The 14,710-nt window shown below is 39.5% G+C and overlaps 1 protein-coding gene across 5 annotated transcripts in view; it reads left to right on the forward strand.

Annotated features, from left to right (window-relative positions):
* IQGAP2 (IQ motif containing GTPase activating protein 2) overlaps positions 1-14,710 on the forward strand; it is a 122,593-nt gene that overhangs the window by 65,962 nt on the left and 41,921 nt on the right. For 3 of the 5 annotated variants that reach the window (XM_057363827.1, XM_057363830.1, XM_057363828.1), the window contains exons 5-11: positions 1,353-1,429; positions 5,907-5,974; positions 6,332-6,445; positions 10,878-11,056; positions 11,724-11,811; positions 12,367-12,530; positions 13,053-13,140. In XM_057363827.1, coding sequence (XP_057219810.1) covers positions 1,353-1,429; positions 5,907-5,974; positions 6,332-6,445; positions 10,878-11,056; positions 11,724-11,811; positions 12,367-12,530; positions 13,053-13,140 — 778 coding nt within the window. The remainder of the gene's footprint in view (positions 1-1,352; positions 1,430-5,906; positions 5,975-6,331; positions 6,446-10,877; positions 11,057-11,723; positions 11,812-12,366; positions 12,531-13,052; positions 13,141-14,710) is intronic. The other 2 variants (XM_057363829.1, XM_057363831.1) reach the window with 1 other exon arrangement.

The following is a 14,710-nucleotide window of genomic DNA, read 5'->3' on the forward strand; positions in this document are numbered from 1 at the left end:
ATTTGCTTCCTTTAGGTTACCTCTTCACACCATGCCTCTTGCTGCCTCTTCCTTTTACTGTACGTCCCTGTTCTGTGCCTCTACCCTGTTTCCAGACTGTCCTTGCACCCTCCAATGCACCTCCGTGACTGTGCTGCTGCTCTTCTTCCACCAGCTGCTTTCTTGGGTCGCCTCTTGTATTTACCTTCCTCCTTGYGGGTCTTCGCTTGTCACCCAGTTTCTGGGCACCAGTGAGTCTATTTTGGATGAAAATCCTTTGAGAAAGGGCTGTGTGCAAACACCTGTGCTGCTTGTTTGGATGTTTTGGCAGCCACATGCAGCCCGAGGTGAGCACTTCCCTGCCCCAGGGCRCCGTGGTCAGGCACAGTGGGGACTCTCAGGACCTGGGCTACTGGTCAGCTGCTGCAGCCAAACTCACTGCAGGTGCCCATAACCAGGAAAGGGACCCGTGACTGCCATCAGAAATGCCTGAGAGACAGGAAGGGTTCCTGTCTTTCCTGGGCCAGGGTTTTTTTTTTCTAGTTGAGTCCTTGAGCCCTTGGTTTAGCTGGCTGATTTCCACCCTGCCATCCCTCCTCTGAAAGATTATGTTTCTGTTGCAGASGATGGTCATGGCCAAAAGCTTTTCCAGTTTTGCCTCACAAAGCTGTTTTGAGCAAATGATGAAGAGAGCACTGTGCTCCTGACTTACTCAGTCTGGTCCTATTAACCATGGGACAGTGCAGCCCCRAGTGACCAGCCTGGGCTGGAAGCATGCTGCCAACTCTCATGGTTAACTAAGTCTTTTTATTACATTTTTGTGGGGAARGAGTGTTTAGTGACTGGGACCAAGGCCAGGAACAAATTAGTGGTAGAACCAGAATTGGAACTTATGATGTGACTTCTTGGCTAAATTGCTTAATAGTCCTCTCTCTAAATATCTTCCTTTGTAAATGATGTATTCACAAAGTTAGGGGCGCTGGCAATTAGAATTATGCATTTTTAAGCCATACTTGATAGGTTTGGTTTGTAATGAGGCTTTGCAAATTGTAACTGCATTCCAGGTTCTGGGTGTCTGTAGAGGACAAGCACTACTGGCTGAGCTTATGCCAAAGGACCTTTTCTAAAAATCTTGTTGAAATGCTGTCTGCTTATCTTCCTCTTCCCCCCTTCTTATTAAGTAGCTTTTTTTTTTTTGCTTTCTTAAGCTTCTCTTTATGAAAACTACTGATAAAATAACATCAGAAGAGACATGACTCATAGCTGTATAGAAATAACAGCTGAAATTCTGTAAGTTTAAGGTATGATTCTGCAGAATAAATGTTTCTGCTCTGTAGTAAGTCTTCTTTAACTGTGTGCTCTTTGCTTTTTAGATYTTTTATCCAGAGACTACAGATGTCTACGATAGGAAAAACATCCCCAGGATGATATATTGCATTCATGCTCTAAGGTAACTGCTGATGAGAATAGAAGTTATAGTAACTGCTAAAATTAGGAGTGTAAGTCTTGAAATGGCTTTAGGGCAACCAGTACATCAAAATCTGTCAGAATTTACAAGTTCATTAATTTGGAAGCAGAACTTCAACTTTGTCAGGTCTATTGACCAAATTATTTTCAAAAGAGAAATTGAGKACTACTAAATTTAACACAGACATCCCTCTCTCAATAGTGCACTCCCTTTGCAAAGTGCACAAACAATTTCAAACAATGCATACTTCAAAAGGAATCAAACTAATTAACAGAAACTTAGCAGAACATTAGTGTAAGATGTTCTGATCAGAATGAAAATAATCATGAACTGACATMTTTCTATCCCAAAAGTGAAGCAGTTAATTACCACAGAATACAGTAATTAATGTAAAAAGGAATATTTCGCAAGATTTCAAAGTTCTGAGCAACCTGATTTTTAATGTAAAGTCAGAGAGGCTTTGATTACACCATTGAAAGTAGAGATTAAAATTTTTTCATGTTCTGTCTAAGGGATTTTCTTGATATTTAGCASAAAAACATCTGCCTTGTGCTGTCCCTGGTGTGAGGGACATTGGTGTTGGCAGACAGCTCCACCCTCCTGTGGCTCTTCTAGCTCATTTCCTGCACATAGAGGCTTTTCCCTTTCAATAATTTTTGGCACTAATCTTCCAGAGAACMTAATTAACTTACACCTCAAATTCTCTTCTTTGTCTCTAATGGTGTTCAAAGCACATGAGCTGCTCCAGGGCTATCAGACAGAAACTATTAAATACATGCTTTATTGAAACTTTTTTAAGGTTAATCCTTGAAATTATGTGCCCACTCTTGCACTCTGGGATGTGCACTCACTCCTAAGAAACAGGACTTACCCCTAAAGTTTACCATATTGCCTTTATGTGCTAAGTGTTCACAGTTGACAGCCCAGTATTGTTTTGCCATCTTTGGTAAGACTTGTCCCTTGAAATTATTATAYTTGATGTAATGTTAACTGGGAGTGACTTTCTGAGGGTGGCCTCTGCCTGTAACTTGGTAGTGCAGTCTGTTCTGACAGCAAATGCCTTGGGTAAGCGTGAAGTGATTTCCTGAAGAGGATTCAGGRGCTGCAGCCCTAACCCAGGTCAGGCTGACTCAGTGGGTTCTGTGCCCATCCAGCTCAATTGTTGTCCAGGAGGTGGAAAAACGCATTTAATGTTGCTAATATTTGCTCCTTCATGTATGTCAGACTTTATTAACTGTGGATTTGAACGCTACGTAAACAGCCATCACATCAAATACCTTCTTTGTATTTGCCTTATCATTGCAATGGCAATAACTCTTACCATGAGCTGAAGTTTACAAGAGATTGACCCATGGTAGAAATTTTCCTTTCTACATGTTGACGTGTGCCAGGATTTATGCCAGTACCAGAATAGGCCTGTGTTGCCTCAACTTTCACTTCCAAGTTTGTCTTTTTTAATTACTTTTTCTTGATGCATATCCACACAAAGCTCTAACTCTGTACTTAGTATGTTGGGTTATTTTAGTGCTATTATTATAGAAGTGGACTTTATATCAAATGTGTCATACCACATGAGGGGGAATAGGCCTGGAATGATTTTATTTGTGATGCATTCCCATGAGATTGTGAGCTCCTGTGCAGGATGTAAGAATAGAGGAAACAATGATTGAACTTTACTTATTTCCATGTCTTTTCCTAAAATGCATGCCGTAAGTCCTTCACTGGATTCTTTCAAATCAAACTCCAGTATTGGATGGCATGCAGACTACTTTGAAARCTGCCCAGAAAACAGTGGAATTAAGGACAGGGCACTTTGCTTGGCTGGCAGTGTTCCCAGGTGGGTTGGCATCAGATGTATGCTGACCTGTATCTGAAATGCTTATTTGGCATCTGAAATTGTAGCATTTGGCAGGGAAAGTCATTTGGCTGTTTATTGTTATGCTGATATTTTACTGTTAGAAGGCCTGAAGAGAGATGATTACTCTGAGCATGATGGTTTAAATATAGTTTTAGGATATGTCCTAAAGATTCAAGTCTGAAATTAAGACCATTGCACTGAAGACATGTGGGGTGACTTGTACTGTCAAGTATATCACACCTCTAGCCAGGAAGGAACAATTTAACAAAACATTTCTTATTAAATTCCCATTGAGTTAACCTCTTCTTGCTTTGTTCCCACTGAAACATCAATACTTAAAGCTTGACTTGAAAAATATAAGGGCATGGGTTTCATTTCTTGCACCACTTTTTTTTCTTCCTTTTTTTTTTTTTTTTTTTTTTTTTTTTTTTTTTTTTTTTTTTTTTTTTTTAAATGAAAGCAGATTTGGATTTGTTCCTGCACTAAACAATGTTGAGAACAGCTTTATTTAAATGAAGATGGTAACAGTGATTCTTCTTCATAAATAGCAGTGCTTGGAGATATTTTTCCCCTGAAATACTTAGTTTTCAAATTATCTTTGTAAAAATATCACTGGTACATTCTAGGAAAACTAGCCCGCTAGAAGCTGGACAGCTTCAAAACATTGTTTTCCTAGGAAGCAGCAGAATAACAAGCATGCCTTAGAAGAAAAAAAAAACCATGCTATTTTCAGATCTGTTTTTTTATAGCATGTTAAACATGAGCTAAACATAAAACAAATCCTGGGAACATCTGCCTGATATGAGTTGCTGTTCTGTGTGGGTGATGCTTTGTATTGAAAGGAGTTTCACCTGGAAACTGCTCTTTCTCCTATGTTTTCCCGTTGCACCTCATGCTTCATATCCAGTTTGCTTAACCATGAGGGCCCCTGCTTTTGGCTTTGTGTGTTTTCTGAGGTTCAAATTACACTCTAAAAGCATTAAGCAAGCTGTTTTAAGTGAAATTGCATGTTAACTCCGAGTAGAAGTGTCCTGCAAGGCTCAARGAACATTTTCAGCACCATCTGGTGGTTAATAAGTTTATCCAAACAAAGGAACGTAGGAAATCTCACACATGCTTCAGCATCCTGGAAGTGCTGAACAGTCAAAAAAAATAGTCTGTAATATTCATAGAACTCTTTCTTCTTGTATCTTTTTATTGTGATGACCCAAGACAGAGTCATCACAGTGATACTGCTGGTTTCCATAATTGTTTGTGTGAYACCCGGTATTTCAGATGGGATTATGTCCATGTCTCAAAGCAARATCTGCTTCCACACAACAAGACTGGAAGGCAGACCAGAAGGGTAGAAGGGTAACAGAGGAACCTGGTTTGTCACTGCAGTCTTGTGAAGTCTATGTGCTTCTTTTACCCTGCAATAGCTAATGTGCATTTTAAACAGATGTGAAAGGAAAGAATGGCTTCAGCAGTGATTTTGAGAGGCTGCAAAGAAATGCCAGCCTRCCTGAGATCCTTTGTTGTGTTCATCCAGATGGGGAAGCACAGAGGAGTAGCTGTGGTAGCGTGGAAGATAAATACTGATCCCACATGCTCCTAAGTGAATACAACAGCTACAAATACATGCTTCGAAATCTCATCCTGTAATTTGCCAGGAGCAAAAAAACCCTCTATAACAAAACACAAGAGGGAAGTGTACTTCTCTAGAAATAAAACCCCTAAATCCCAAAGCACATTTGCAATGAATGACATTGGGGGAAAATAAGTTTGAAAAGAGGTGGAAAACAATCCACTTGGGGGAATGTGTTAAGTATTGTTTTTGATGTCTGTCTTTTTTGATTCCTTCTTGCTTAACTCACTTTTTTTATTGAATTTCACTGATAAATTATGGAAACATTAGTCTTTTGTAGATAAATACATGACTTGTGTTTGGAAGCTACCAAGAAAATATGTATGTATTCAGCTGTTTTCTTTCAGATAGCACCCCGGAGCTCTAGAAATAATGAGTGTGTGTATTTTTCATGCTATATTGACTATAGCACATAAAATCAAGTTCCTTTATTTTCCAAGAGTAAAATAGCTGACGACACAARTATATTTGAGATGGTTTTGGATGGGCTTACGAGTCCTTGTTCCTCTAAACTTAGTAAGAAGGATACCAGTGATTTATGYGTCTTCTGCTAGTAATTACAGGGATGTAATTAATGCCAATATATGTAATGTCAAACCAGAACACTGATCCAAAGTTATAAGCTGTGCTAAAATGTGTTCGGATCTCAACTTCCTTCCAATACTAGCTTTTGCACTTCTCTACCTGTCTGTCACTAAGGTTTTCTACTTGTTTATACATCCACTRTGACCTGAGATACTGTCAGTGCCTCTCTCTTGGAGATGCTTCTTGGAAATAAATTTWAAAAAAAAWTATGTTTCTGTAAGACTTTAAAATAGAGCACAAAGAAAATGATTATTGTATCAACTTATTGTGTATCGGCACATGTAAGTCAAGGGTTAAAGGACAAGAGTCATAAAACTGTTTTTCTCATACAGAAAGCAAACAGCTCAACAACATGCAATACTTTTAACACCTAATTTTCTTCTTTGCAGTTTATATCTCTTCAAACTAGGATTAGCTCCACAGATCCAGGACCTTCTGGGAAAAGTAGATTTCACAGGTAAAAAGTGCTTATCTAATCAAATGTTAGATGGTTTTTTTAACCCCTAAATCTGCTAACATTGTACATATTTTCTGTTATGGCCTTTCTCCTCCAACTGTTACAAATTAAACAGGGGGGAGGCTGCTATTTTTAATGAGTGTCAGTCTCCAAAGGACAGGAGGGAGTGAGTTTGCATGGAATACTTGTCATATCTTAGAGTCCTTCAAAATGGGGAGGAAACCTGCTCAGAAGCCCTGGCCAAAAGCAAAAAGGACTTTCAGAAATGTTTTTTGTAGGTATGGTGAATCATAGTGAAATTGTTATATTTTCTGTTCTGATAATATTTCCTTTTTTTATTTTTTTTTGTCTGAACAGAGGAAGAAATCAGCAACATGCGAAAGGAGCTAGAGAAATATGGTATACAGATGCCATCTTTTAGTAAAATTGGTGGGATTCTCGCCAGTGAATTATCAGTGGACGAAGCTGCATGTAAGTGTGGCTCTTGTTCTGTTCTCTACTGAACACTTTGGCAGAATGCTAACAAAATAYCATCTGTGTTATAATTCACCTAGTTTGCCACCTCTTGATAACCAGAAATAAAAGCAATCAAGTTTTCACCATCATATTGCTTTATTGTTACAAGACCTCTTCAAAATTTGCAGTTTGTGTTTTTCTGTATCTCCATTGAACCACAGGAAGTKCTACCAGAAGCAAACATTTCTTACAGTATTTTGAATGGGTTTAATGTTCTGGTAGCTAGTGCTCCTCTAGATTAATGAATTGGGCTCTATTAATCTATAAATCTGGGGGAGTTTTCTCTGTATCACTTTTATTTTCTTTTCTTTTTTTTTTTCTTTTTTTTTTTTTTTTTTTTTTTTTTTTTGAAATGAAGTGATATATTACCAAAAAAACCCAAAAAACTTAAATCATATGAAATCAAGTGTGTCCACTTAAATTAATAATTGACCTCTAGTTATTTTGTTTAAGATCCTAGTGTTTTCAGAAGGATAAACTGCAGAACAGAAGGGTTGGATTTATTATGTTCCATTGCTACTTTGTTCAACCTTGCAAAGCGGRATAATTGAGGCAAGCTGATTCATGGTGTTATTTAGTGTGCTGAAATTTTCAGAGCCTAACTTAAAACACACTTGATGTCAATTTKTGTTGTCTGTGTTGTATATTTTGGAGCCTGCTTAATGTGCATGCTTCATCAAAGCCATCAGCTGTTAAAATTATGCCTTTTCAAGTGGCAGAAGTTTTTGGATATTTAGTGACTACCAAGCAATTTTCCAGGGGGCTTCCTCCTTCGAAGATAAAAGGGCTGGAACATCCTTCACTGAATGCCTTATAATGTGTAGGACTTCCTTTGATTTCTGAAGTGTTTTCAGTCTTAGAAAAGCAGGGTTTCCTTATGCTGGATCTGTCCCTCTGAATGAGGGTTGTGCTGTAGATCATGCAGTCTGCCCCACAACAGGAAACATCTGCTGTGGGAACACTCACACACTAGTGAGGTTGGATATGGAGATCCTGCCAGAAGGAAGGGGTCTACCATCCTTCTTCCTAAGTGGAGTATGCAAAAGGAGATATGAAACAATTGCTGATGACTCCTACTCTGCTGCCAGCAGCAGCAGAAATCAGCGAAGCTTAAATGCTTTCACAGAGAGCTTATTCTGCAAGGAAAACTCTTATTCTGTGCTTCCTGCATGCACTTTGATGTCCAGTCAGGCTTCTCACTCTTTCTATTCCTAGGTGGGTTCACATCGACCAGTATCTTCAATTCTCTCCTAATCCTGAACTATTTTTTGACAGCTTTTTGCTAGCTCCGCTTAGGTTAATGAAGCCTCTTACACAACTGTGGAAGAGAGAACATCCTTCCTATGTRTTCTGTGAGGATGGTGGGATCACATAGGTATCTAAGAAGGGCAGTTTTCTTAGTCCCTTGATATGGATATGGATGTACACAGAACCCCAGAATGTCTCAGGCTTGGAGGGACCCGTATGGAAAATTGAGTCCAAGTTCCTGATCCTCACAGGACTACCCAAAACCAAACCATGCATCTTAGATCATTGTCCAGGTGCACCTTGAGCTCTGCCATGTGTGGTGCTGTGACCATTTCCATACAGAAAATCACGCTCTGGAAAGCCAGTGTCCACCAAGGCRACAGAGGAGYCCTGCAGCTTTATTCAAATGAAGGGAGAGAGTCCACTGGAGCACACACCTGCGGGGCTTTCACTCTTGAGGTTTCAGAGGGCACAGCCCCCTTTAATACTAAATTCCCAAACACATATTGCTTTCTTCCTTTCCCCATTGAGAGGAACTACAGCCTTCCCAAGCTGCCTACCGCAGTTCCCCACCATGAACCTGTCATTTTAGCCCAAAGTTCAGTAACTCAGGCTTGTGCAGACCCACTTGTCTGCTTCAGGAGTCAAACTGTCTAGGCTCAGTGACAAACCTGCTGCTCGCATCAAGACCCACATCAAAGACAGTAATACCCACACCCATGGAATTCTTTGTGAAAACATTAGCACACCTCTTCCTATCACTGTGGAGCATGTTCCAGTGACTGACCACCCTCTTGATGAAAAACCTTTTCCGAACGTTGAACATGAACTTTGTCTTTTGAAAAGTTCAATGACAGATGAATCAGAGCATTCCTCTGCCTGTGTGTCCTCACCATGCTGCTTGTTTTACCCAGCTGATGCTGTGCTGAGCTGAGCTAGAGGGAACGCATTTTAGAACAACTTTCTGGCATGAACTCACTACTAAGCAATGGACTACCCACCAACAGCTATGCATGTATCTGCCATCTCCAAAGGTGTAAAACTTCACTTCATCTTTCACTTGCCTCTGTAGAATTTTCAACAAYCTGTTCTTCTCTCTGACTTTCCTAAATTAGTACACTCCTTCGTTTTCCTAAAACCTCAAATCTGAAGCATCTTTGCTTTCTTTYATAAACTGAGAAAAACTGAAGTTTTTCAGATATTTAGGATATTTGGGTTCTCAGTTAAACTTAACTTAAAAAAAACCCCACTTTTTACTGCATGCTTCCCTCCTCTTTAGCAGAACCGTGCAGGACCATATAGAAAGATAGCCTAAGGAAAGATGGCCATTGTGTTTTTCCTTCACACATCTCATTGGTGGCATGAAARTAAATCCTAGACAAGTTGCAGTGATGGTAAATGGGAAGCTGCAGTGTTTCTCCTTTGAATATGATTTAGGTACATGCTTATCAGGAATTATATTTTATACATAACGTCTGTGATATGTCTGAGATTGATGTGCCACTAGACAGCCATTGGGATCTCTTTGTGGTATGAAGGTCCAGATAAAGTGCAGCTCTAATGCAAGTCCTTCATCTGGACTGATCTCAGGGCCAAATGTGTGCAGCGAGTAACTGGGAGGGCTGTGTTAGCCACTGCATTACACCTAACTCAGCTGTAAGTGATTCTGAATTTGTGCCCTCATGCAAATTTACTGTTTGAAAAAATGTCAGCTTTTCTGGCTCTTGAGTTCTTGGAATCAAGCCTTTGTTKAATAGTTGAATTTTTCTTGTTTTCTCAGAGGAAAGGCTTAACACATAAGCTGGTCAATGGCTGTAGTGAGTTCTATGGCATTTCCCTGCCCCCTATTATTCCCTGCCCCAAAGGAACATTTTGAGAGCCCTGCAAAGCCCTCTGGGTGTTTTTTGCTTCCATTTGAAGTCTACTCTCATGTGGCTTTGCAGGTGACAGGAGAAGGGACCATTACATCACAATCTCTCATGTGGTCAGTAGTTCATGGAGATCTTGATGTGCAAAGAGCCACCTCAGGGAGAGTTAACTGTGATGTGGAGGGCTGCATCCTGCTTGGGAGGATCTTAAATGTGTTTTTTCCAGAGCACAAGTTCAATGGAGCTTTAATTTACTTATTCTTGTGTAACATCTCTCAGATATACTCAGTTTAGACAGTACTATTAGATGAGCACACACACACAGCGTTAAGGCAAAAACTACAAAAAATASTTCCAATTCCTGCATGTAATTGCCTTCTAAAGAAAATAGGACTTGAATGATAAAATGATCAAACGTAGCTCATATTACATTTTCTATCAGTAAAGTATTCACCATGTCATGGTTTCACCCCAGTCAGCAGCCAAGCCCCTGCAGCYGCTCACTCATTCCCTCACCAGAGACATCAGGGAGAGAATCAGAGGGGTAAAAGCTGGAGAACTCATGGGCTGACGTAAAGACAGTTCCGTAGGAAAGCAAAGGCTGTGCACACAAGCAAAGCAAAACAAGGAAATAATTCAATGCTTCCCATGGGCAGGCAGGTGTTCATCCATCCCCAGGAGAGCAGGGCCCCATCACACGTCATGGTGACTTAGGAAGAAAAAGCTCCATCACTCCAAACGTTCCTCCCTCTTCCCCCCACTTTATACACTGAGCATGATGCCACATGGTCTGGAATATCCCTTTGGTCAGTTTGGGTCATCTGTCCCTGCTGTGTCTCCTCCTAACCTCCCAAGCACCCCCAGTGCCCTCCCCAGCGTGGCAGTACCAAAAGCAGAAAAGGCCTTGGCTCTGTGCAAGCTCTGCTCAGCAATAACAAAAACAGCCCTGTATTGTCAACCCTGCRTTCAGCACAAACCCAAAACACAGCCCCATACCAGCCATTGAGAAGAAAATTAACTCTAGCACAGCTGAACCCAGCACACTCCTGGTTGAGTGAAGGGTGAACATGAAACAGACAGTGATGCGCCGGCTTTGAGTAAACACAAAATTCTGCAGCCCAGAGGAAACACGGAGTGGAATGCTCAAATCTGTACATTATTGAACATAAATAAAACACTCCTTTCAAATAAATCAGTTTTTACTGATTTCAATAAAGACAGTTTTGACTTTTGTTGCTTCCTGAAATTTAGGACTGTGCTTTCAATTTTAGTGCATGCAGCTGTAATAGCAATCAACGAAGCTGTGGAGAAGGGGATAGCTGAGCAAACCATTGCGACTCTGAGGAACCCAAATGCCATGTTGCTCAACGTGGATGAGGAACTGGCACAGGACTATCAAAATGAGCTCTTTGATGCTAAAAGGAAGAAAGAATCAAATGCAAGACTCAAGGTACTGGTGTTTTATTTGTGCTCCTTGTTCACACGTTCCTTCATGTTTCTTCTCATGCTGTAGCACTTTTGATTTTAAAATTAACTTACTTTTTAAAATTGGCRCAATTAGGAAGAAATGCCCACTTTTAAAACAACTAAAAGAAATAATGGTAATGCCATAAGCTAAAAGTCAATTTTGTAAGAATATGATTACTTTGAGAATGGTGCAGCTTAACTTTGCCCAAAGATTAAAAATATCAGAAGACTAAAAAAGACTAGTTTTCCTCTATTAACTTCTTTCCAAAAAAAAAAAAATTACTGCTTAAAAAGTTGTAAATAGAATAATAACCTTTCTTGAGCATAATGTATAATTTCTCATAATTTCTCAATATGCTCTCTTGAGCATAATGTATAATTTTCTTGAAATTATTTGCTATGTTCTTTTACATAAGAGCTAACAGTCACTATAGTTAAAAATGCTACACTATATTTACGTGATTATTTTGCAGGAAGCAGAAAACTGCTCAGCCAGTTATGACAAAGTGCTAATTTCTTCAGTTCACTTAGTCAACCAATTCCTTTACAAATACATTCAGTAAATGCCTCACCTGATGCAGTTTTAATGACTTTGGCTAATAACTTTGAGAATTGTTTTGTGTGTACTAGCAACAATTTTGTTTTCTTAGAATGGCACAATTTCTGATGAAGAGAGAGATGTCTATGAGGAGCTGCTGACACAAGCTGAGATTCAAGGCAATATCAATAAAATAAACAGTAAGCTATTCTGGATCCTCATGGAAGTATGCACACAACACGTATCTCCCAGATTCCAGCTGAACACCACTTGAGTCCACCTGAACAAACAAAATAGTTCTATGGAAACTTGTAAAATATGCACAAAGTAGCTAATATCTGTCTACAACTGCTTTTTCCGTGCTATTCCGTCTCTACTAATCTTTTGGGGGGGAGCTGATGTGTGTTTGTGGTTTTTGCTGTAAGGATTCCTCAGTTCAGAATCAAATCATTTGTTGCCTGCTCTGTTTCCTTATGTTCTTTTTGTGTGCAGAATACTGTAAATTTTGACCCCCTCTTCTATATAGACCCAAAATTCATTCATGAACTTTCACTTAGCTGTGGTTGAACTGCTTCCACACACCCTCACACAGAGCCAGACTCCCTTTGTAGGATTGCACCTCAAAGAGGTAATTCTCTGCTAGATAAAGATTGCCACCCTAGACAGCTTTTATAAAAGGTGAGATGCTGACAGCAGTGGACTCCTTTTCCCGTGAAAGCCTTATTTGTTGTTCATAGGCATTGTTTTCATTTCAGTTCACATAGCTTTAGTCCAAGTGAATGAGGCTATTGACCGGCAAGATGAAGTGGCACTGATGGCAGGTTTGAACCGTCCTGCTCTGAGCCTACTTGAAGTTCTGCCGCAAAATTCCTCATGGTACCTAATGCAATTGTGTGATTCTAAAGAACAGAAAATGCAGGTAATTGAATGCACAGGTACTATGTGTCAGTTTGCAYTTTTTTAGCTGATTTTTAATCCACAGAGCAATTGTTTTTGCTCTCAGCAGCTTTTGTGAAAAGTTTTATAAAGATTAGAGAAGATAATAATTGATGTACTAATCAACACCAAAGAGCTGCATTTGCTCTAAAGAGCATGTCCTTGAGAGTATTTACTAAGATATAAAAAGAAAAAAATTAAATAGTACATGCAACCCCTTATGCAACCCCTAACATTTTGTTTCCAATATGAGTTATAGCTTGAGTACAAATAAAAGTAATATTGAATCATTAACATCAAATTAAAGCATCAATTGGATTTTAAGGAGAAAATCTCTAATTTCAAGTAAGATGAAAATCACAAAGATAAATGCTGTGTTTAGTAAACCTTRTATTTGATACACAGGTGATATTATAATCAAATCCCAGTGTACCATCACCGGACTTTATCCGTTATCTCCYATCAAACAAAAACATAATTAAATCTTGTTTTTCTGATCTGTTAGATAGCAGGGATTCCAAATATGCTCGACAAAAGTGAAATACAGAAAGAAGTTAGTGTTGCCAATGCGGAAGCTGAGGCTCACAAACTTAGTGAGTAACTGTTTTAATACTCTTTAACATCATCATTTARTTATGTTAAGCTGATTGAATCCACCATTTTTTGCACATAAACAAGGTTTCTGAAACCATATGTATTGAATTTTATTAATATAATCTGTCTTCTCAGTGTCACAATTGCCAAGTTACCAATCTGTACTGCATTGGATGCACTCTTATTTGAGATAACTAATTTGAGCCACTGGCAAACGCAGCAGCTAAAACTTAAAACAATGCATGGCTTGATGGCTTGAACRGATATTTATCAGTGCAATATTTATACTCACTTGGGAGCAATAACCATATTTGTACAACTAAAATGGAAGAATACTTTGCAATCACATTGCAGAAAAGAACTGTTCTCACTTTTAGACACATGTATCTAACCTAAGTCTTTAAGAATACCACATGACAAGTTATAGTTCGTAAAAAAATATAGCTAAAGGGGATCTAAATTTGCAGTGCATGTGTTGCTGCTTTTGACTGGAAACTTCTTTACTAGGAAGCTAACCTTTGTTTTACACGCTGTCATTTCACACTGCATCTGGGCATGGCTGTTTTGTCTTGGTACTGTTTCCAATGCTTTGAAATCCAGGCTGATTACTTTTGTAATGTGCGTTAAAGGCTGTATTGTGAGGTCAGCTTAAGCAAGTAGAGAAGTTTGACTTGACACCTTAAATGTTAGCCTGTTTCAGATTAGTTAGCCATGGTGAGGAGTATTTGCTGTGCAAGAGTTACCTCTTGTAAAGGAAAGGAAGCAGAGAACATGATGCATGAAAAGCAGTCTGGAGAGTAACTTAGTTCTTATGTTGGGCTTGAGGAGAAAAAAAGTAGTGGCTTTTGTTATAGGACTGTGAGCAATGTAAAGCATGTTTTGCAATGTGCACGCTGGGTTTCAAAACTGGAARTCAGTAGCTTGGTTATTGGCTGCAGAACAAGTCCAGTTCATTTGTGGACCTTGACTCTTTTCCTCTTTTTTCTTTAAAAAAGCATGCATGCATGTTGTACCTGTGAGAACCTTTCCTTGTYTCTAACTTTAGGAGCAGCCAATAGCGAGAGCCTTCAGGGAAAATGTGGCCGTGTATGACCCTGCTTCAGAGGAAATGAAATGAGAGGCGAGGGGTGTTTTTAGGGGGGCCTGGTTAGAAGGTTTTCAAAGACTTTGTGTTGCCTGATAACTTCTTAGTGTTGCTGTCTGCACAAACTGTGGGTGGTGTTGTTTGTACAAGTATTCTTTAAGTAGTCAGTGGTGACTAAAAATGTTCCCTGGGCAATCGCAAACAGAAAAGCCATATGGTAAGGTGGAGGAATAGGGCTTATTGATGGCAAAGGCATTTGCTAATTGCTGTTCTTCACCCGGCTGCCTGTGCTCTAACCTTCAAGGTTGCTTCCCTTTCTGCAAGACCAGAGCAGTGCCTTGTACAGTGTGTTCCTGGGTGTGCCCTGGCCTGGGTTTCTTCAGAGGTGGCTCCTCCAGGTGTGCAATTATGGTGGCAGTGACTAAGCTGAGGATGTTGTAATGCTTCTGCAGCTGCCCAAATGGGAAGTGTTTTTCAGCATTTTT

Source organism: Malurus melanocephalus, unplaced genomic scaffold (assembly GCF_030028575.1).
Source record: "Malurus melanocephalus ecotype Western Australia unplaced genomic scaffold, MMel_1.1 scaffold_31, whole genome shotgun sequence".
Taxonomy (NCBI): domain Eukaryota; kingdom Metazoa; phylum Chordata; class Aves; order Passeriformes; family Maluridae; genus Malurus; species Malurus melanocephalus.